Genomic DNA, 23,519 nt, shown 5'->3' with positions numbered 1-23,519 from the left:
CTTCTCAGTGATGCATATGATCATCATTTCACCTACGATTCTTATTATATTTGCTAACTTTTGGCTAAGAGTAGATGTACTCTCTAAGACTAAATCTGGAGATCCAGTTTCCCAGTGTGACTTCCTCCCTTCCCCCCCTCCATCCTTTTTAAAGCTGATACTGTTAGTGCTGTCTTGCCAGTACGGTCTGTGTAATTTTTCTAACAAGTTACATTTAATCTTTAACTTAAGTCTCTTTAGGAATTGTGAAGAGGTTGTTTTGTTGTGGGTTTTGCTTTTGGATCTTTCTTGAAATGCACGCTGTTTATCATCTATTAATATTATTATGATGTAATGCAACAGTTCCTATTCATAAAGTATTCTTAGATTTAAAACAGGTGAGGTTTTTTTCAGAAACTAAGGAAAAATCTTCACTGGGGAAAAAAAAAATCTCTTAATTCTTTAAGAAAATTCCTAATTGCCAATACAGTATGAATTTTTGCTTGTCTTCCAGGAGAAGGAAAGTTGTTTGCTGCCCTTTCCTGTTTGTTTGTTACTTTCCTTCTAACACAGAAAAAAACATTAGCTTAATTGTGAGATTGTTTTCACTGAGAGCAGTTCCTTCTAGTGAGCATTACATATTTTATACTTATGAATTCACTTTATTGCATTTACCGTCTTGCTCTCTGTTCCTAGAAAGTTGGTTTTTTTTTCCTAAGCCTAAACACTGTCATAAGTAGGAGCAGATTTGATCCATAAACTTGGGGAACGCCCCACCTAGTGGATGATCACAAACTCGTTTTCTCATTGCTCCAGTTCAGACTAGAGACTTAAGGTTATGTTGGATTGCTTTACATATTTTACATACATTATCATATATCATTTACATATTTTACAGTATCATATACCATATACCATACCTTTACATATCATATTACTGCCAGCTCAGGAAATTGATTAAATAGCTGGATTTTCTTTCCCCTTTTTCTTGTGGGGCTGGCAGTGGTGGGAGCTGGGAGAGGGGAAAGGTAAAAAGGGGATTTACATTGGAGAAAGTTTCAAGTTGGAAAAGATGTTGAAGTTCCCAATAAATGTTTTAACATAGAAATTAATTACAAGCTATGGTGATTGGAATGGCCATCTTCAAAACTAGCTTTCCTGGATGTCAGAGGAAAGGAAGTATCTCAACAGAACAATTTTCTGTGTAGAGGGAAAAACAAAATCTTTCTTTATTTAATATGAAACTGGCCTTTCCCATGTACAAGAAAAGATGCGGTGAACTTTAAAACAGGACAGCAAAATGGAGGGAGCGGAAGCCTATCCACTTGCATCTCAGACACTTGTGCTTTTAAAGGCAGACCAGGAGATATGAGCTATAGCCCACTGTGAACAGAAATTATTAGTTGGAAAAGGTGGAACAAGGTAGTATGTTGCTCTGCCCTTCCTGTTCCAATGTCCTATAATGTCCACATTCATCCTTATGGGGATAAAGAAAATTTGTCAAAAGGCAAAATTTTGTTCCCTCAAAGTTAAGTTACTCATCTTTCTGTCCTGCTTTTGGAGTTGGTATTTGAGTTGTATATAATGAGATTATATTCAAATATGCTTTATTATTCTTCTGTATTATAAGAAATACTTTATTTCTTATAAATTTCTTACTGAGAAAAGACTAGACAAACTCTTGCCTATTCTTATGCCCTGTGTATTTGAAATAGATACTACATTCTGTAAATGAAATCAGATGCTGAGGAATCACACACATCTTTTAGAGAGGCTTAAATGTACAGGTAATGTCCAAATGATAAAATAGCCTCAAAAGTGATGCCTGTAGACACATGTAAAAGACCACATTTGAACTGTACAAAAAGAAGAGGAAGCAGGAACAAGAATCTTTTCCATTCATATTCTAGTTCACTGAGTTTCCTTTAAGTATTCTGTTTGCTAAATGCCCAACAGGAAAGAAGAAATGTGTCAAGTAAGTTGACAAGTTGAGGTAAACTGTTTTCAATTCTTACTTCATGGCTACAGCCTGTCTCTTGATGTGTGTTGTTAGGGACATGCCAAGTGTTACAACATTATCTGTTTCTGGAGGCTGAGTCTTAGTTGCTTTTTCTCTTTCTTTTCTTTCTTTTTTTTTTTAAGAATGAATAAGTAGATTAATTTTTTTTTGCTGTTGCTGCCTTTGTTAACCTTAGCATTTCTAGAAATAGAACACTATACTGAATAAATAGAAGTGCAAGATTTGCTGATAGAATACAAATGTAATATGTTGCTTACTTTTGCTACATGATGTAAAAGCACTTAAGCAATATATATTATATTTAAAGTATCATCAGTGAAGCTTGGTGTCAGTTATATAGTGGATGTTAGCATCTAAAAGCAAATTCTCCTAATAAAACAATTCTTCTACCCATTCTTGATGTTCAAAATGGTATAGGGAGGCTGAAATTGGTTATTTTGTTCAGAAGTACCTTCTGAATTCAAAGGTGTTCCCACACTGTATGGCATTACTTCATCTGATATTCTGACATTGCTTGGTCCTCCTAGTATACATCCATAACTTGTACATTATGATTTTTTTTCCCTTCAGTTCTTAGAGGAGTGATTAATTTGTTTCTTTAATAGTCATTTTGTGAATCAGGGGTGATGTTGCAGGTCATATCAAATACATAGTATAACTTACTGATATCGAATATATTAAACACAGTACAATATTACATTTATATAAAAATTTCTTTAAATGGCGCTGTTATATTTTTTAAGAGTTTGTCTTTCTTTCCTTGTTCTTTTTTAACTTTAGTTTTTTGTTATGATGTCCATTGAGAAATGCAAAATGATATAGCTCACTGAAACAGTGTTTAATATAAAAGGAATAAGTTCTGTACACTTCCTCTTCACTGATCAAAAGCTTATGAAACAGTCTGCAGGGAAAAAAAATTAAAACGATCTTCATAAATTCTTGGATGTTGGGGAAGGAATTTTAGTTAAATTTCTTCTACAGGTTTTAAGATACTAAAGTATAAATCTAGATTTTTTTTTTTTTTTTTTTTCTTTTTCAGACAGTACTGTCCTTCAGTCTTGGGCAGGCTTAGAAAGGTGTTAATTTATACCTAGTTGGTTTTATAGCAGGTTAACTTGTGCAGACTGTAAGACCATCATCCTCTAAACATTCATTAATAGGAGTTGTACTTCCTTCGTGAGGAGCTCTGTTAGTCCAGGGTGGAGATAATTTTCTGCAGCTGAAATAAGTATGGGTGGGGGTAGTTCTAGCTTCAGAAAGTATGAAGAAATAACTGTTTTCCCATCATCTTTTTAGTGGGTTATTTGCTCAGGCTGGATTCACAATTTTGTACCCTTTTGCCAATATAGTCTGGTTTATTTTACCAAAAAAAAAAAAAATCATGCCAGTCTGTCAGCAGCATAGTTCAGTAGGGCTACTGTCACTAAGTGGGTTATAGTAGCTTAATGGGGGGGAGGGGAGGAAGTAACCCTTACTCTTGGAATAGATGGAACAGCATTCATTCTTCTGCTAAATCAAAATAAAAATCATAACAGTTCCTGTTGAGTTCCTCTGAGATTCTTGAAAGAAAAACAAAAGTCTTCAGTTACCTCTTCTGCTTAATGGTGAAGTTGTGTAACAGTGAAGAGACAGAATTTACTGCTTTGCAAAAAGTTTTTTGATCTCTTCTTTTTAAACCAGATGACTTTTGTCTTAGTCTTGATGTGTACCAAGGGTAAACCAAGGCTTTAGATCCAGTAGTCAGTGCTAGTTGATGCTTTCTTGGTTTGGAGGGGAGGGGCATGGAGGAGGGGGGAAGAAGTGGAACTGTCCAAGCTGCACACTCACACACACACCACTTCCTTATGAGGTAGTGTTACACTACTCTTCATGCAGCTGCCCTGCCACACTAGAAAGTGTGTGTGTATATATATTGCCTACAGGTGGAACAAGTCACCTTCATACAATTTAGAGACAATAATACATCTTAATGAGAAAATGGGGTGGGTGGAGAGAGGAAATTACTTTTGTCCTTAGAGTCAGTCTTCTTTCTAGAGTGGAAAAATAGTAAAGCTTATAGCAAATGCATTAGTACAACCATTAGTACAACCAGATTTAATATACAAATCTGGTCATTCTTTTATTTACGTATGTATCTGTAAACCTCAGAGGGCAGCGTTCAGTACACATGAATTCCTGGCTGTGCTGTATTGCCATTGAAATGTTTGCACAAACTTGCACTTATCTACTAAAGCAGATCTGAAAAGGTTTTGGTGTTTTGGTTTTTTTTTCTTTTAAGAATCAGAAAACTTCTAAAATTAAGAGATAGTTGTGTTGTATGGCATATCTAATGTATTAACACTAGATTTAAGAAAGTTGTTGGCTCACCTCCGTTTTTATTGGAGCTCAGCACAAGGTTGTGTGCTTTAAGAGACGCAGAGGTGGCAAATGTGGAATATTTCTTAAAATTCTTTCATAGGTGTCTTCAGAGACAAGTGATATTATGCTGTATTGTTTCTGTATGCTTGATAGCACTCACAAAGTTTTCTGTCAAAGGTTTTTTTTCCCTGCTAAGAGGAATGCCAGTTCAATCTCCCAGCATGTTTCTAACTTAAATATTACTTGCACACACACAGGGGCCTGAGTTCTATATTTAACTGTAGCTGATGAACAATTGTAATACTGATTATTGGTGAGGAAGAAAAAAGATTCTAGCTGGACCCCACAGGGTTACTTCTTTTTGTTTGCAACATGCCTATCCCCCAAAGGAGGACTGAAGCCCCTTGTGTTCCTCCTGTTTAAATTAAAGTACCTTTCTAGTAACCTGTTACGTTATAAGTTAAAAATGAAAACAATGTAAGCAGTGTCCCTTGTGATCTCAGAGCTTTTTTTAACAGGAGAGAGAGAGTTGGTAGCATATTTAATATCTTTTTTTAAACTTCATGCAGGCACACATCTATTCTTTGGGTGCAACGTTGAAAGCAGCAATAGAATATATACTAGAACCTGAAACAGAATCAGAATTTGGGCAAGATCTGTATGCTCTGCTGGAACAAACGCAAGAAGAGAATCCTGAAAATAGGCCAGATATTGAGGTAAAACAGCCCTACGTAATTTTCTGTTTTTAAAAAGTGACAAAAATATTTCTGTATATATTCATTAGTAGAAGATCTTTATATGTAATGTGCTCAGATTTTGCAAGAAAGCTGAGGTTTTCCCAGACTCAGCAGAAATTCTTTTTTCTTCCTATTCTAATGGAGATACAACCTGAAAAGCAGATATAGATATTTAATGGTGATTCGATTTTTAAGAAAGTTGGGTGAATACGCTTGTGGATCTAAATTTTTTCCTTAACTGTTTCTTCCCATTTAATACTTAGTTTACAGAGAGAGTTATTAGAAGTAAGAGCACAGGCATTATGCTGTGAAATTTGTATAGTGCCTTCAATGATGTTTGGATTGCATTTAAGAAGGGGATGGAGGGAGCCACGCCCCAGGAAACTTCTGTTCCTTGGCATGTTCAAAGTGGTGTTGTATAAAGCATTACTAGCAACTAGTTTTTCTGTAAATATGTAAATGTTTAGTAGTATTTCATTAGATATCTTAATTGTTTTTGTATTTTATTCCATTTAGCCTCTTACTTTACCTGTAGTTTTTGGAAAGAATTTGAAGATATATACGCTTTTTCAAGATGATGTTTTTAAATAATTTACGTTCTAAATGTTGGTTAGCTATTACAGTGTTATTTGACATTAATGTGTGAAAGTTTAGCTTGAATGCACTGTTTTTGCAGACTGTAGCCAGAGAATAACAGTTGTCCAAATGTGACTTTTCTTGGATTCAGTTTTTCTACTTCAGAATAGTGCTGTCTACTTGTCTGTTTTGGTTTGGTGGTTTTTTTCCTGAGCTGATAGTGTATATTCTAGTTGGTAATAGCACCTATAATCAATACTTTTCAGAAAGAGTGCTGCAACAGAAGAATGAATAGGTTAATTTTTATAAAGCAAATAATATTGGCTCCCTGGTTGAGGACATAGAGCCTGCTTGATCAACTCCTGTATTTCTATTTGTTTACTTTCGATCATAGTCAGGAAAGGGATGGTATAGCATTCCCTATCATCTCCAATTGGTCTCTAGTCCCTGAAAGCTATTGCTGACTACTTATATCAGCCCAAAAATAGAGTGGATCAAGGCTGATCTAGTGTAATATATGAAGGTCACTTTGTGACTATCTGTTCTCTTTTTCTGTTCCTTTTCCACTGGGCCCTTTCTTGGGTGGAAAGGAGGTGGGGGGAGCTATACAGAGGGAATACCCATAGACTTTCCTAGGCATTTCACTGGACTCCAGCACAGCTGGATTCCTGTCTTACTTTTTCCTGTCCTTCCTCAATCTGCTACATGAACCAACAGAGACAATTTCTTCCACTCACAACAGCAGAAGAGCAGTTGAGCAAGTTAATGGGGAAGTAAGAGCAGCTCCTCAGAGCTGTATGAGGTCTCATCAGTGTTTATCTAGGAACAGTTCCTGAGGAAACAGTGGGATGCATTTGGAAAGGCAGCGCTCTTCTACTTCCTGCCCAAAGTGACAGGTTTTTAAATGTGTGAATGTCTGTAATTAATTGTGTGTGAGACCAGTGCTAATGCCATCAAATGATGCTCAGGCTACAGATTAGAGATACGTAATATTGTTTCTTCTTGCTATCTAATAATGATTGCTTTATCTAATTGGGAATAATGTTTTCTAGATATTTCTATTTTGTAGTTTTAAAAATATACAGGATTTACTTTTAATGTAACTTCATTAATAAAAACATTCGTTATCCTGCCTGTGTCACTCAATTCAAGTGGATCACTGGCTGTTTAAAAAACAATCCACACTCTGGCTCTTTACATTTTAAGTATGTTATTCAGAAAGGGTAACATTTAAGATAATTAATTTTTGTCAGTTGGTCTTAGAGTTCTAACTGTAAGCTAGAACTTGAACTGTATTGAGTAATTACATGATAGTCCATGGTAAAAATGAGAAATTAATTCAACCACATAATAGAAACACATGGTATAATGAACAGTGCAAGAAAGACCTCCAATGTTTCATCATATAAATTCAGATGTACTGTGAGAGTTAACGTGATTCACTTTAGTCAAAATTCACAAATCTATTCATTATTAAATAAGTATTTAAAACTAATTTTCTCTAGAGCATTTTGTCATTATGTGAAGAAAAACTGAAGATTGCTTCATCAAGTAGTATTTGTCGAAGCTTGTCTGCTGTTGGAAGAAGGGTTCTTTCAATTGAATCATTTGGTGCTTCTCAAGGTAACCTTAAAATGTATTTAGTCTAGAACTTTATATTGCCTGACATATCTAATGTGTTTGTGTACTTTCCTGTTATAGGTTCCTTTCTAGATATCAGAAAGTTATTATTAAATATTTGTGGATTGGGGGTGGGGAGTAGGGGACATAAAACTCTTAATGAATATAATTAATGTATTTAGAGTGTCCTGTATGATTAAAAGTGACTTGCACAGAAATAATTAATTTGTTTAACGTGCTGAAGATGCATAACAGCAATGGCAGAAAAAGCAATATAAAGATTTACTGGGAAAGATAGAAGGTTTAAATACACATTTAATATAAGCATCTGTTTTTGCATCTAGATGTCTGTGATAACATGTGGAAGGGAAGAATGTGTCAGAGAAGTTTGGGATCTAAATTATATTCAGATGAGAAAAACAACATAGCAGGTGATTCGTCTGCAGTGGAAGATGTGACAGCTACCTGTCATAAGGACTCTTCTATAGTTACTATGGTGACTGGCAGAGAAAGTGGTTTAAAGGAAATGCAAATTGATCTGAGTAATGAGAAAACTCAACATTCTCAACTTGCAACTCAAGCTATAAAGAGCAAAGAAGAAGACAAACATGCAGTGTATACTGACAGTTTTGCTAGTGTTGCTTTGGATATAAAAGCATGTGTTACTGACCTGGAGAAAGATGGCATTTTTAAGAAAGGCTCTTTGAGAAAAATTAAAACCTTTCCAAAGCTACCACTTGAACCTGCAGATACAAATAACTTTTTTACTTCTGTAACCAACAGTGGACCACTAGCTAGGAAAAATCACTTGCTAACACAAGAGTCACTACCTCTAGACAATAATAATGAGGTTGCTTTTTCAAAGGGAAATCTTAATTCATTTGCTATTAGTAGTCCACCAAAAATAGAACCAAAGAATCACCAGGTTAATGATCTTCATTTAGAAGCTCCGTGTGTATGCACACAGGTGTCTGGCATGAATCTAGAAGAGCATATGTCACTTATTAATGGTAAAAAGATAGGTTTTCCTTCATCTGATCACAAAGAAGACTGTTCTGATGCTACCTCTGAAATGCCAAATACAGCTGGTATGCTAAAAGGCCCAAATCAATCAATTGCTGGAGCAAAAATGCTAGACAATTACATGGCGTTGGAAGACTCTTCTGAAACTTTTCAAGGGTCAAATGAAAATTCTTTACCACATTTTAACAAGATGGCTTCAGTGTTAACGACAAAACCCAGTGGGAACAGATATGGATCAAACCTAATTAGGTCTCCAGAATTAAACAACGATGTGATGAGTGCAAACAATAATGAAGATAATCTTTTTGGAGGCAGAGGGTCAGAAATCAAAAGTAATGAGCAGGTAGTAAAAATAAAGTCTTCATTATATAGTTGCTGTAGTCACTTATGTGGAGATGAAATGACTTAAATACTGTGTGATTTCTTCCCCCTCGTCCCCTTTAGCATCCTGGAAAATTGAATTTTGTTAGTTCATGCACTTTAAGAGTTAATATTGGAAACATGGTGATCTTTTTTTCCCTCTTTAAAAGTAAAGTGCTACAGTGAAATTTATGATATTGCAAAATCAACTTTCATTTTAATTTTTTTTACAAATGGAGCATACTCACTAGTGTGTTAGAGCAGCATACTTAAAGTTGATTATATTTGTAAGAGAACATTACCAAAGCGCGTGTAGATTTTTTTTTTTTTTACTCTTTGTTACTGTCAATCCATAAAGTTCACTACGTTGCAGTGGGCCTCCCAGGTGCTTATGAAAATTGCAGAGTTCCTGACTGTAAACCTGACCTCATTTAAATCAATGGCAATATCCCATCTGCTTCAGGAGGTGAAAAGACTCCACTTATTTTCCACTTCTTTTTTTTAACCTACATGTACATTTAAGTTTTTGAAAACTGTACATATGCTGTATCTGTTCTGTGTTCTAAATTACCACCTCTGTGTTTGTTATGTATATTTCATGATAGAATTCAAATATGTGCACAATATGATGGATATGTTGTCTCAAGCATTTCATCTTTATAAATAGCCAAATAAGAGGGAGAGCTGATAATTAGTCTACTAGAATTTGTTGATAGATAGTTGTAGTATGGTCTCTTCTCTGCTCAAATATTCTCAGGGTGGACAAGTTTGGTCTCTGACTAGATGGTTTTCTCTTGTGCCACACTCAAAGAGATGTAAACAATCCATGTGACAGGAGAGCTGCTGGCTAAAAATGCAGGACGGTTGATGGTTCTCCAGCCTTGCTGTGTCTTGATAAAAGTGAGCAGCACAAACTTAACACATTTCATTTCCAGCAGTTATGCTTAGGTGTAGATGTTGGGGTTTTTCCTTAATTGTCTACTGACAGCTCAGCCTTGTTCTCCTTGCCTAATAGCCAGTGTTCCAGCCATCCCATGCAGCGGCATCTAGGGTTATTTTCAGTCCACATCCATCCTTCTTTTCACCTTGCCCTGAACACCTCCATGGAGTGGTAACCTGGGGCTGTCAAGTGTGTAAAGAGCCTTTGGTTCATCATAGCTAAAAAAAATGAATGCAACATTGAAGATTGCTCTAACTGCTTTTTTCCCTTTCTTGCCTCTTCTCGCCTCAACAGCATGTACGCTTATTAAATTCATAGTGCAGGAGGATAGTAAATATGGATAAGTACCACATGGCATGGTTTTGCTCTCTGAGGGAGTTACTCCATTGTATGCATATTGAGTCCTTTATTTAGTTTTTAAAATCCTGCAGGTGCATTCTTCAGTCTCTGGGAAAAGATCCATTTATTGTAGAAACATCTCTTTTGTTTTTTCTTCTTTTTTTTCCTCCCTTCCTGCTCTTAACTATGCAAAGTATTAATCAGATTTATAATCATTCCAAAGTCTTCTGCTTTTGTCATGTCATTTGTTACTCTGGATTTACATGAACCTGCTTCATTTGGTAGATGCACTTGTATTTCTAGCAAGGATCATAGCACTTTCAGTCACTGACTTCTTGTGAGAAAGCTTGTTAGTATACAGATATCTACATACATCTTGGTATTTAAGCAACAGAAACTGTCTTTCATCTTATGTGCAAATCTCTTTTTTCTGAATGCAGTTTTTATATTTTTTTTATGCTAAACTGTATAAACCTAGGAATTAATTTGCATGTTTATTTGTCATGGAGAGGATGGCTAAGACAAGGCTATTAGACAACTGTAAAACCACTGCAGCTCGGTTTTTGGATTTGTTTTTTGTGTTGGCTGCTTTTTTTTTTCATTCCAAGAAATAAAAATACCACACTTAAATCACTTGCCATGAGGTGGAAGTGGGCTTAAGCATCCATGTTAACTAGAGAGGTGTGGTGAATAAGCTGACATCACTTAAGAACATAATTTGAGTGTAGTGATAGACGTTGTTCTTTAAGAAAGAAAAAATCTGTTGAAATAAGACCTATATTCTGTCCTTACTGGATTACCAGGACAACAGTTTAAGTATCAGTACATGAAGACACTTTCAAGAAAATAATCTTCCTCAGAATTATGGTTTCCTAAAATTCTTGCACGGTTTAAAAGCTGTAGCAAACATTCTGTTTGCTTTTCCTGCAGCAGCACTTGAGATTAGTACACACAAAAGTAATCCAAAATATGTTTTCAGGTTATTCTGCCATTATTCTGAAATCCTCTTTTTCTTCAAATATTTCATCATCAATTTTAAATAAAGTGTTCTTTCAGCCTGAACAGAATTTCATTCTTCCAAATAAGTAGGCTCTTAGTAGAAGGGAAGTTATCCTGCTCCCACTGAATTCACAGGACAATCACAGTGAATTAGAAAAGATTATTCTAGTTACCCTAATAAGCAGTGTCGTAATACATGTGATCTGAAATGAAGACAGCAGAGGGCTTGTTGTCGATGAAACCAGAGTTTTATAGGTGTATTTTCAGCAGAGGAAAGGTTTGATAGACTCATGCTCTAAATTCTTTTTTTAGTAATAATTCCAGAGAACATTCTGCCACATAAAAATATTATGCTCTTTAAAGATATCCTAAGTTAGTCTGGAAGAAAACAACCAAACAAAAAACAATCAACCAAACCCACAAACATCAAGAACAAACAAACAAACCCCACCTTCTTTGATTATTTAACTGCTGTAAGGAGAAAAAGCATTTAAATATATCAGAATATATAAATATATTTCAGAAACCTATGTTTCTGAAATGCCTGTCTGTTCCCTGAAATGCTGAGCTTCTAGCCTGGTAATCTTTGTTTTCTGAAGGAGGGTCATTCATTTTCAGTAGTCATTGAACTGTATGGCAGACTCTATTATAAGTCTTCTTAGAGAAAGGTTGTTGGGGGTTTTTTTATGTTTTCAGCTTCTTTTTCTTCTTTTGGAAAACAGATTTTATTCCTCAGGTTTCTGAAACAGCAGTTTCTGCCTCTGACTTCCCTCCTGACAGCTGCAAAAATAAAGCCATACTGTGCTATCCCCTATGTGAAAAAGTTAGAACTGATGTCTCTATTTCAAGTTCCCTTTCATTTCTCTGTGCCGGAATTTTACCAAATACCTAAAAATGTTTGATTTTTTTTTTTTTTTTTAAGAAGCTAAAACTTGAGTCTGGGAGTTTGCTCATGTACTGCAAAGGCACAAAGAGTGTGAAGCCCCTTCTGGGTTAAATGGAAGACATCTCAAAAGATTTACAGCGCTGCTCTTTCACTGGTTTTCTGTAACAGATAAGCATGACTGCAGCATAGAGCTTTTAGAATAGTATCTCTAGCACCTCTTTAAATATTTCTTGTTCTTCAGAGAAAGTGCGATACCAGTCCCATCCGGTTGAAGATCAACCTTGTCTACTCTGGAGAACAGACAGTTTTTCTTGCCTGTCAATACTTCTCCAGTGGACAATACTTTTCTAATACTCCAACACTGCTTCTTAATATTGTGTGCTTTACTGCTAGTAAGCATTACTAAAAATACTTGCTTGCTTTTGTCTGGCTACTGCAATGTATCTTGTGAGGGTTTTCCTAGTAATTTTTATAGTTTTGCATGCCGTAAATAAATATTTTTCACTTCAAGTTTGAGTGGGGATCTTTTATTTCTCTAACCAATTTCATTCCAATCAGGTGTGTCTCATATCTAATGCTTTTAAATGTTTCTCTGTGATTCAAATGCTATGGCCTTTACATGGGAAGGGTTAATGGGAACCTGGCATATACACATTTGTTTTCTGTTGGTCATTCATACCCAGTCAAGCATGAAAGAAGTGAAAAGCCATGTATCTAGAGAATGACACTGGGGAAATAACACTTGAAGGAAGGAAAAGTTGTCAATTCCCAGAATAGTACTTACTAAGAAAAGAATAATGAAAATGCTGCTTGCTTTGGCTCTTTAAAATATGCTAGCATTACATTCATAAAATATAGTGTGTTGGTGTAGTCTGAATGCTTTACTAAAAGTTTGGTTCAGTTCTGGTACCAACAATGAAATAAAAGATCTGTTAAGTGATCTTTGCAGCACTGAAGAAAAAACATCACTTTTTCAACAAGTGAGATTTAAAATGCGATCTTTTTAGCATAAAACAAAATGTCACCAGTGTGTAGCTATAGGCAATAATCAGTCAGGTGGCTTTTTCATATTTTCGGTCAAAATTTCTGTGCTGTGAAAAACATTTCCTTATTTTAAAAAATGGGTTATATAATTTCTATTATGAAAAGGTCTGTTTTAGAACATGAAGAAAAAATTTCAGGAAAAGGCACTGGATTATAATTTTGCTCTTTGGTGCAATTTTACTGGTGATAATATATTAATAAATGTTTTATATCAGTACTAATGTTAATGCTTTAAATGAAGTGGCCTTGAGGCCTTATAGTTGCTGAACAGTTGTCTTGAGCTTGCTTTGCTGAAATGTCTTGAATGTACTTAAGAAACAATGCATGCTACAGGTGGTTTGACAAAAAAATTTAATCATATGTTTTCCAGCACTTCAGATTTTTTTTTTCTTGGTGGTTGAATGGGGCTTTTTGAAGCTGTAGGAGATAGTAATAGCCATGAATCAGACTTGCATGTTAAAAAGCAAAACAAAATAACCAAACCTGAGACAGATGCCTAAATAAAGGAGTTTTACACTTAAATGTTTACTAAAACATAAATAGGCCCAGTGGAATTTGAATGTGCATTGCGTTAAATACCTTTAATGTATTTAACATTAAATACCTTCAAGGTGAGGTACGAGATGCATTGCGTTAAATACCTTTATTTAAGGTTTGAGGCTGAAATAAAAATTGCCTCAAAACCTTAGGTTGAGAAGCGTATTATTTTACTTTTGGAAACTATTTTAACCAGACTGCATGTGTTTTTCATCACAGATGTAAATGTGTGATGACATACGTCTTATCATGTACCTTGACTATATCAGATCACTTCTATAAGGTCTTAGAAGGACAAGTCCCCAGCAGGTCTGAGCCCTCCTCAGTCATTATCTGAAGTCTTCCAGAGTTCTCTCTTTCTGGTGTAGGAAAGTGAGCATTTGGAATCATTAGGACACTAGAAGAGTGACCTTCTCAGGGGTTTTTTTCAGGAATAAAAATAATCTTTTGATATGATCAAGATGGGGAGAGACTTTAATTATAGTAAGAGACAATAGCAATGCAGTTATTAGCATCACAGGAGAACAATTATCATATGAATACTAGCTAGCAATATTAATACTTGAAGTTTAATCTTTCTTTAGGATGCTTGCATCTATTGTGAAACAATGAGGGTATACATTTAAATAAAGTTCAACAACCTGTAACCAGACTGCATCCTTTCTTCTCCTGACTCAGCTTAATTTGGTCGTCCTATGGATGGCAGTGATTCTCACTTCTGCTAAGATTTGCTTTTTCTACATTCCTTTTTCTTCTGAAATAGCATTTATTTCTGGTGTCTTTTCATTCTCTATTTTGTTATCTATCATTGACACTTTCTTCTTTCTTATCATAAACTTTTGCTGCTGTTCTTATGGTTTATTCCTACTTTCCTGCTGTGCTTAAATTTCTTTGTCACTTCTTTCTTCCTCTAGAGAGCTTGGATATCCCAGAAGTGATGTACAGCTTTCTGCTGTACAACTAACTTCAGTCTCCAGTTTAGTGAGATATTCTTCTTCCCCTTGCTAGCCATTCATCACCTTCTCCTGAAGTGAGAGGTGATTTGTATATGGGATAGAGGAAGTCCATCTTTCTCTCCTGCAGAATTAGAGCTTCTAGGGACATAAACTTCAAGAGGAGGGATTCTCTTACAGAGAAACATGTGGCAGTGGTGTGTACTTATTGCAAAAATATTTCCAAATCCCAAAATCTTCTTAATGGTCTAGTCAGTCAGTGGAATTTCTCTTCTGATTTCTCTCCACTTGTCAGCTGTGCAGGGTGACTTTGAAGTATTTGGCTGCTTCTTTAATTATAAAGTGTCTGTGAGCAAAGACATTTGAGGCATGTGAGAACCAGGATGCTATGGATGAGGGAACACAGCACTGACCAGGGATAGTAATCAATCAACAGTATAAAGCTCTGTCTTGAATGTTCTCTAGATTAATTCATTCTTTTGACTATGTGGCCTCTTCCTTCCTGCTGTATAATTGATGTCTTTTTATCAGACAGTTCAACAGCTTACTTTTCTAGATATAATGAAAGAACACATTGATGAAAGAATTTTGCACTCCAGGATGCTGGTGATAGCAAAATTTGAGAGTGAAGCTTAACCTTATTACCTGGCTTCAAATCTGTCTGTGCTGAAGTTACTAATTTTTGTGATGTGCCACAGTGGAAGACAGGAGAATAAAAGCACCAAATTAATTTTTATGTGTTGGAGGTAGGCAGAATATAAAACATTTTAAGTAAATTAAAAGGTGTGTTTGCTGGTACATCTTGTTAAAAATTTATAGTTTATCTGGTTCACCTTCAAGGAATATTTAAACAACATGAGCCCAAAGTATTACATTCCTTGAGAAGGTCTTCTGGTTAAAATGAAATTATCAACAAAGTTTCAGCTAGAGAAATAAACATGGTTCTTTCTCTCCTCCCCATATACTGATGGCAGGGAAGACATTTCTGTTTGTTGATGTTGATGAAAGTTAATGTGGTAGTCTGTTCAATACGTATTTTATTATAAAATCCAAATAGTGCCTCACTGAAGGGTGTTTCACAGCCAGGATCATGAAGAACTGACTGCAATAAATGATGGTGCAGAGACTGATTGGTCAAACATAATGATGTACTGCCATTGTGTGTGAGAGAGACCCTTAGTCTATTTAGATTTTACAAACATTGATTGGGATATAAAGGTGTCTGTAAAAACAACAGAACAGTTCAGAGATTTTAATTTTTGTTTCTGTCTCCTGTGCTCCAGTTTTGTTTTCTTTGTTTTCCAGAGTTAATCCTGAATTGCTTCTTGTAATTCTTTTCCTCAACGTGGCCTAAAGTTGACATTTAGAGACAGAAAATGTGCTGTACTAATTTTTAAAATAATTGTATGGGTCTGCTCTGACCCAGAGGTTTCTGCCTACAGCGAATTTACTGTTCCTTTGGTAGATGAATGGAGATCGTAAAGTCCAGCTGATGTCAAGAGTGTGACAAGCTCTTCTATTAGCACAGCTTGATCAGGAAGATGTCTGTGCAGTCCTATCAATTTCAAGTTCTTATATTCACCCACCCCCCAAAAAAATCACAAAATGTAAAACATGGATTCTCTGAAGAACAGTAAGTTTCCGTAGAGCAGTATCTTTATCACATTAAGGTATTATGCCAGGTATCAAAGGCTAAATTGATAGCCAGAAATACAAATGTTATTACTACAAAATAAGCAGCCAGTGATTAAAACTAGAACAACGTGCTTGGACATCAAATAAACCTGTCATTAATTCTGTCAATATTGTCAACATCTTTCACAGAAGGACAAGAAATGTTGATGAAATCTTTAAGGTAAGACTTGTAATGCAACTGTCAGGGTAAATCAGGATTTGACTGGGATTTTTTTTGTTGGTGGTGATAATTTAGATTTTTATGTTTGTAAGTCTAGGTGGTGTCCTTATAATTATGTGCCATCTTTGACGTTCCAAAAGCATCTTTCCTTAGTATGATGAGAAAGAGCCTTGAAACAGCTCACTTTTCCTGAAACACTTCTATTCTTGCTGAAATCTCACTTTAATTACACTTTTGTTATGCAGTTAAGAAACTATTGGTTCATCTATACAGCTAGCTAACTGTACAATACTTTTTCAGTACGAAGTGTTATTAGTTCATTACTGGCAAGTGCAATAAATACCTTTTCTTAATGCTTTTTAGGTGAGCGTGTTATATATTAGGATTTACTTTTTCATTGCATCAGTAAACATTTTTTGGTTTGTGATAATTTTTCATAACTTTCTGCATCCTCACTGTTTTTTTCAGTGGATCTCTCTAAAACTCCTGTTGTCCTGGTATGGTAAACCTCTGAAAGACTATGAACTCTGGGCATTATGTCATGAGTGTTTATGTACTCTGCAAACTTGCATAGATTATCCAGGTATAGTCTTAATTATCTCAAAATATTTGCTTAAAATTATCTTAAACGTTTGCTTAAACTATTTATGTTCACTGTATTCATGTTTTCTTCTGTTGATGCAAAATATCTCAGCTTTCATTTAGTGTACAGAAAAAATAATAGGCAATATTTCTAACTTCACTCTCTTAAATGGTGACTTGGAATTTTTACTCAATTTGGAGTTTTCTTCCATACATAGAAGAATGTCCTCTTTTTCTTTATTCTGAGTTTTGGTGGGTTTTGCAGGGAAAACAAATCTTTATGACTTCAAGCAGTAAAACTAATTTTGTGTTTAGGAAGTTTGGGGATGGAGAAATTGTACTGTGACTTTTAAGAAAAGCAGTTGGGACTTGTATCTTGAAAGCAGGAGGAAATAAGTTTTATATATATGTAAACAAAAAACATCCTCTCTTGCCTGAATTTCTTTGTGACAAATGATTCCTGAGGTATTTTTGACAGTACAGAGCTCTGTCAGTTTAAAACACCCAGGGACTCCTTCCACATTCCCTAAGCTTCAGTTTATAGAAGAATTATCAGAAGCAAACTTCTGAGAGAGGAGCGGGGAACTGTCCTTTGACACAATTGGAATATGTTGTATGTGACTTGGGAGAAGACCATCCTAAATTTCCATAGGCATTCTGAATGTTGGTTTAGCTTATACTAATAATAAATCTGTAGCAGTTCTGATAAACAGAGCAGAGGTTCCCATCACTACCACCCTGCCTTTCCTTTTTCTTGATTTAAAAAGCCTGCTTTTGAGGGTTTGGGCAGGGATGAGTTTGAAGTCTGTAAGTGACTATACACAATTTGATAGCAAGATGCAGAAAAATTACTGCATCTCTTTGGTTTTCAGCTTCAGCTATTTTATCTTTTATGGTATAAAACTGTTAAAAAAGAAATTGGCCATAAATGGAGATTTCTGAGCACTTGAAGCAATGTTACCCTTAAAACTAAGTATTTGATATACCTTGCAACAGAAGTATTATTTCAGCCTCATAGCATGTTGCTAATGTTTGTGAAGGTTTCAAATAACTGCACATAATGGCTCAGATTCTAATTTCATATGCCTAGCCAGCCTCTGTTACTGTACTTACATGTACCAGAATGCATAAGTCTTCAAAATACTAAAGACTGAGTTGTGATCTGAGCCTTATGTAGCCTGCAGAAGTGAACATAATGATACAAACCACTAAATGGAAGGTACTTTACTTAAAATTCCATATTTGACAAAGCTACCTTGAAGTTGAATATTGTTTTCAGATTTAGAATATTTCTTCCAGAGGATTCTCTGTTTGTTCTGAGAGTAGTTGTGCATTGTGGAATGACTTATAGCGGTCACACACACACACAGTTCTGTCAGCATTCCTTCTGAATAATATTAAAGATGAAGCTGATATCATATAAAGTGTTTGTTAAAATAGCCTTTGTCTTAACACTGGTAGAGTAAGATTGGTGGCTCATGAGTCATAGTTAAATATATGAAATGTGGAACAAGATGGATTATTTATTATTTATTCACTTAGCCTTTTCCTCCAAATCCTTCCATGATTATACCTTTTTCATTATCCTAAGCAGGAATTATCTGGGTAAGAAAACATACTTCCAAAGCTAGCCTCTTCATGCATTTTTTTAGTTCAATCCAAAAAAGTTTGTAACCTCCACTGAGGCTTTACTTACTTCCTCTCATCAGAGGATGTTGAATACGTGTTGCTCACAGGTGCTTTAGAGAACCCAGGGGATAATTCTCTGTTGTACTGAACTCCTTGAGATCCAGTTTGTGTGAACTGTTGCAGATTCAGGGCCAGAGGCATTACCTCTTGAGAAGCAAAGAAAACTCTTGAGAACTCATGAAGAATTCTTAGGGGAGCTGCCTTTGCAGAAATAACTAGTAAAAGTTCCAATTCAGGAAAGCTCTGCTTTTCAAGACCCATAGTCCAGGTCAAGCTTAAATATTATTGAATGTAGTAGGCAAGTCTTTATTTACATTAAGCATAGTGAACAATTTAATGGCTTTAGCTATGTTTTGTACAGGTAATTACAAAAACAAAAGTATTATTTCCTTTTTTTCTTACTTTATTTTTCTCAGACCTCTCCAATTTACTATTTAATAATAAATTAATACTTGTTTTACTCTTAGACCTCTTTAATATTTTAATAATTAATAAATTTAATGTTTTGACCTCTTACTTAATTTAATGTAAGAATCTATTCTCCTAGTACTCTTTTTACTAAGAAAACAGCGTATTTGATGGTAGTCTACAAAGGCAAGACTAAATTGCTAGCCAATTGGCTTATTGAAACATGTTAAATTACAGTGTGATTTGAAGATATCAAACAGATAGACATGGTCTTACCACAAGTTTTTCATCATTGAATTTATATAGCATGATCTCATGACCTTAATGTTAATTTCCTGAAGACCTCAGATCATTTAAAATAGTTGTAGAAGTCAGGTATTTTGTTCCTAACTATAGCAAATTTCAGGGCCTTACAAATACCAATCTACGTTGACATTTCTTCAGTGGGAGAGTGTGTGTGTTTATAACTATTTGTGCAAAACTGGACTCTCTATCCTATCCCACCTAGAGGAGTTCTGGATCTGGCCACATATGTCTCAGCTGTCTCCAGATAATGACCCTGTATTTTGGTGGGGTTGGAGGAGGGAAGAGAGAAGAGATTAAATGCTTAAGATAAATTGACTGTCTCTTATTGGTACCTTGTGAGACTAGAGTACATCTAGCTCTTGTATTTCTTTGTTTTGTTTTGTTCCTTTCTTGGCCTTCCTTTTCAGTGCTGGGTATAAAGAGAATAAACTTTTGGTGTTCTAAGTCCTTTTATTTATTGTGATTCCGTATTGGTTTACTTCCTTGTCTTTGTTCTGCAGGAATTAATCTAGGTGATTACACATCTACTGTCTCTTTATTGGGTGGTATCTGTTCTAGCATTAGTGTTATTTAAAGCATCATTTATCGTAGGGTAATTGCTGACATTGCAATTTATTTTTAAATAATTTAATTTATTTTTATTAGTGTCAAATAGTTACGAGAATAGATATTTATTATGCCTTGCTGTTTTGTGGCTTGTTTTGCAGTGGTCTTATGTTTGGACTCCGTGATGATTGACTGCCATGGAAGTATCCTCTTTGCTGCTCCAGAAGCTGAAGGTAAACTAATACATTGCGTACTCTGCTTTTATTTCTTTGAGGGGAGGAAGGCAGAAGAAAGCAAATACCTTACCTTTTGTTTCCATTTTCTTTTCTCATTTAGAATCTTGTGATATATTTTATTTAGCTCCTGAAATTGAAGAAGACAATGCGGATACTGAAAAGGTAATGTGGTAGGTTATGTAGGTTGCTATGCATTTTGTCAAAGGACAGTTGTATCCCTCTGCTGCTTGAAGAAGAAAGCTAAACTCTAAGATGCTGATAATATTTCTCATTTCTCCCAATATTTCTTTGTTATCTGTGGGTTTTTTTAATATATTGATCTCCCGTAAAATTAGTTGCTTCTGAAAAATAATCTTGGCTTTCAAAATTGTTTAAGTAACTGCCAAAAATCTGTTATTCAGTAGTTTTCCACAAGGCTTAATTATTGTCAGTTTGTTAACAGTAAGACAGACTTTGAAGTCATGTTTTCACTTTGTGGAGGTCACACCAAGATCAGTATTTTAGACTGTCTAGGCTAAAGCCCAAACATTAATCTAACTTGAATGATTGGATTAAAATATTACTATCATCATATTTTTACTATGGGAAGATTATGAATTATGTCTCTTACCAATACACTTTTCCCAGAGCTTTTTGCTATAGATAAAAACCATAAGGAGCTCTCAGACCAAAGATGATAAAAATGTTAATAAATAGCAGGTGAGTATTTGTCTCCACTGCAACTGCATCTGAATTGCAAACTGTACCACAGTGATCTTAAGAGTTAGGACAGCAGAATTTATGATACCTTTCTATTATGTAACAAGAAAAGAGGTTAGCTAATATATACCTTGTTCCCCATGGGTTCTTTAAAATTAGGCACGGTAGTCATGAATCAGAAAAAAAAAATCCTCATTAAAAAAATCTATTAAAGGCAGAGTTTGACTTTCTGTAAAATTTTCTGTAACTAGAAAATGCTTATATATCTGCTTCTTTAAAGTTGCTTTTTCTTCTTAAACTGCTTTGATCCAATGTGCAGGTTTTTCAAAGGCTTCAGAAGCTTAAACTAACCCTGAAATACAAGACAGCAGTTTCATCAGACAGTAGAAATTAATAATCCTAAAGCTTATGCTCCATTCTTTTTCTTTAGAAAATCTGAAGTAATCTTTTTTCCTTGTTTTTCTGCAACATTATACCTAGAATAAATGGACCTGGGTTTTTTGCTTTTTCCTGATATTTGTATAACTTTCTGGTTATTATGAACATTTAGTTAGAATTATGGTATGGGAATCAAGACTGTGTAGTGCCAGTCACGATAACTGTACTAGCTCAGTAAAAGGAACTTTTTTGAAGGATATGCTGGATGAGATGGCAAGTTTTTCATAAATAATAAGCTTAGGTTAAGATTGTGATCCCATTGACCTCTTGGAATTCTGCACCTGAAGGGAAGAAAATTTTTTTGTTTTGGTGGAGCTGCTTTTTTCTATTTCAGATATTTTTGTACCTGTTAGTAGCTTTTGTTCAACAGTTCAGATGGTTCACAGGTTGTTTTCTTTATAGTGAACTCCCTTGTTACCTTGTGCTTATTGCTTGTTCACTTTGCTCAAAAGACTGCTAGAAAACGTTGTTTTATAGGTCCGCATTATTTAGTACTGTGTTTAGGTTTCTGTTCCTTGAGCCTTTTTAATATCTTTCAGAGGCAATGTGAAGAAGCATGGTGCTTTAACTTTGGCAAAGCTGCATTTGTAGTACATGCTAACGTATATAAACTAAGCATTAAGGAGGCTAAATCTGGTTGAGTCTGAAAATTTTAATTCTTCAGCTAAAACAAGAAAGCTTATGAAGATCAAGTACTTTTCAAGGTCCCTCATCATAGCAACTTCAACTGGTCTAGCTACAGGTAGCACAATAATTGGTAAAATAAATATACAGTACCTCGTTCTTCTGATAGGTATAATCTTCTCTGTAAAATACAACTCTTACTGGCTAGCTTGTAATTACTGTGTGCCATTTACTTGCTGAATTATCATGATCTTTTTTAAGTAAATTGCAGCTGGCCAGGTTTTATGGTAGAACTCTAAGGCTTGCAGCAATCTAAGTTTTTAAATGAGAAAGGAATTCTTCAAAATGGTTCTAAAAGCACTGTTTTCCTGAATAATTTTCCTAGACAAAGGATAAGACAAATTATGTCTGTTGCTCCAACAGTAGAAAATTAGCTACTATTATTTGCCCTTCATGCATAACAGCTAGGTTTTTTTTTTTTTAATAGGCTGGGCTTTTCATCAGCATCTTCAAAAGCTGATCGGTACTTTGGAAGCTCTAGTCATTTCTTTTTGTGGGGAATGAAGGAAATTTTTGCATAATTTGCTGGAATTGGTTTTGAAGTAGAAGCTTTTTTTGGTCTGTTTACATCTTTCCTGTCTTATGTTATACCAATAGGTCTGCATTTATGGTGTTGCTGCAGTTCTGTGGATGGCTGCAAAATACAGTGTTCCAAAGAGTCACAAACTAGCATTGCCAAGAAAATTAAAAAAACTTCTTCTGGATATGGCAAGAAAAAACCCTGAAGAAAGACCTTCTCTAGCTGATGCAATTAAGGTTACTAGATTTAAGCAATTTTATGTGAAATCTAGATGTGTCTAAAGTCTCATTTTAGTGATTTGAATATCAAAATATTAATTGATTTTTGGTAATAGACTAATACCTGGTTAAATCATAACCAGTGACTTTGGGGTTTGTTTTTAAAGTTACCTCCCTAAGGACACAGAGGGGTGTGTTTTTAATTTATATTGAAATTGTCCATAAGGTACTCGGAATAGGTTCATAAGACTTTCTAAACTTAGATTACTTCTAATTGACTGTTTATCTTGACTTTGTGCTTGTCCAAGAATACCTCACTTGATTGAAAACTTATTTACTGCCTGAAAGTTATGATTTTTTTTTTTTTCTTTTAGACATGCAATCATTATTTACTTGAACAAGGTATAAACAGCAAAAATATTTTGGCACTGTTGAATAAATCTGTCTTGAAGGTAAGAGTGCCACCTTTTTTAATTCTCTACATTTTTTCAATTAATTCTGTAAATTGTATTCCAGTAAGATTTTTGTCCCCTGCAAGTACAGTTAGATTTTCTCTCTCTTTTTTTTTTTTTTTTACTTATTTTCAAGTAGTCTTTAGGTATTGCTTTTTTCAAGTTCTTGCTGTTGGAGTGGTCACTCCCCAGGTTTTGGTGCCCTGACTCCACAGTCTGTATGAGTAAAGAACAAGTGACTTAATTTCATAATCTCTCTTTCATTTAGCACCCCTCTTATCAGAACAGAAGACATTAATGTGTAATTCTTGTGTTCTGTCTATGTTTCAAATATGTGTATATAATGCACACAGTGTTCAGTCAATCCATGGAACTGACTTTGTTCAAAACTTTGATTACCTAAAAGTTCTGATTTGAAACAGAGGGTTATCAAGATTTCTCAACAGTTCTACTAGTCCTTAGAGTTTTTATGTAATTTGTTTTAATTCTCCACCTTGGCATGACTAGATTGTTGC

At 34.9% G+C, this 23,519-nt stretch overlaps 1 protein-coding gene across 1 annotated transcript in view; it reads left to right on the top strand.

Annotated features, from left to right (window-relative positions):
• KNDC1 (kinase non-catalytic C-lobe domain containing 1) overlaps positions 1 to 23,519 on the top strand; it is a 69,190-nt gene that overhangs the window by 22,563 nt on the left and 23,108 nt on the right. Inside the window, exons 4-11 of the mRNA XM_074831005.1 lie at positions 4,927 to 5,073; positions 7,176 to 7,293; positions 7,635 to 8,656; positions 16,695 to 16,809; positions 19,919 to 19,990; positions 20,094 to 20,155; positions 22,412 to 22,570; positions 22,927 to 23,004. Coding sequence (XP_074687106.1) covers positions 4,927 to 5,073; positions 7,176 to 7,293; positions 7,635 to 8,656; positions 16,695 to 16,809; positions 19,919 to 19,990; positions 20,094 to 20,155; positions 22,412 to 22,570; positions 22,927 to 23,004 — 1,773 coding nt within the window. The remainder of the gene's footprint in view (positions 1 to 4,926; positions 5,074 to 7,175; positions 7,294 to 7,634; positions 8,657 to 16,694; positions 16,810 to 19,918; positions 19,991 to 20,093; positions 20,156 to 22,411; positions 22,571 to 22,926; positions 23,005 to 23,519) is intronic.

The sequence above is a fragment of the Strix aluco genome, chromosome 7, assembly GCF_031877795.1.
Source record: "Strix aluco isolate bStrAlu1 chromosome 7, bStrAlu1.hap1, whole genome shotgun sequence".
NCBI classification, from domain to species: domain Eukaryota; kingdom Metazoa; phylum Chordata; class Aves; order Strigiformes; family Strigidae; genus Strix; species Strix aluco.
Note: the sequence above shows the minus strand (reverse complement) of the source record. Positions and strands in the feature narration are given on the sequence as shown.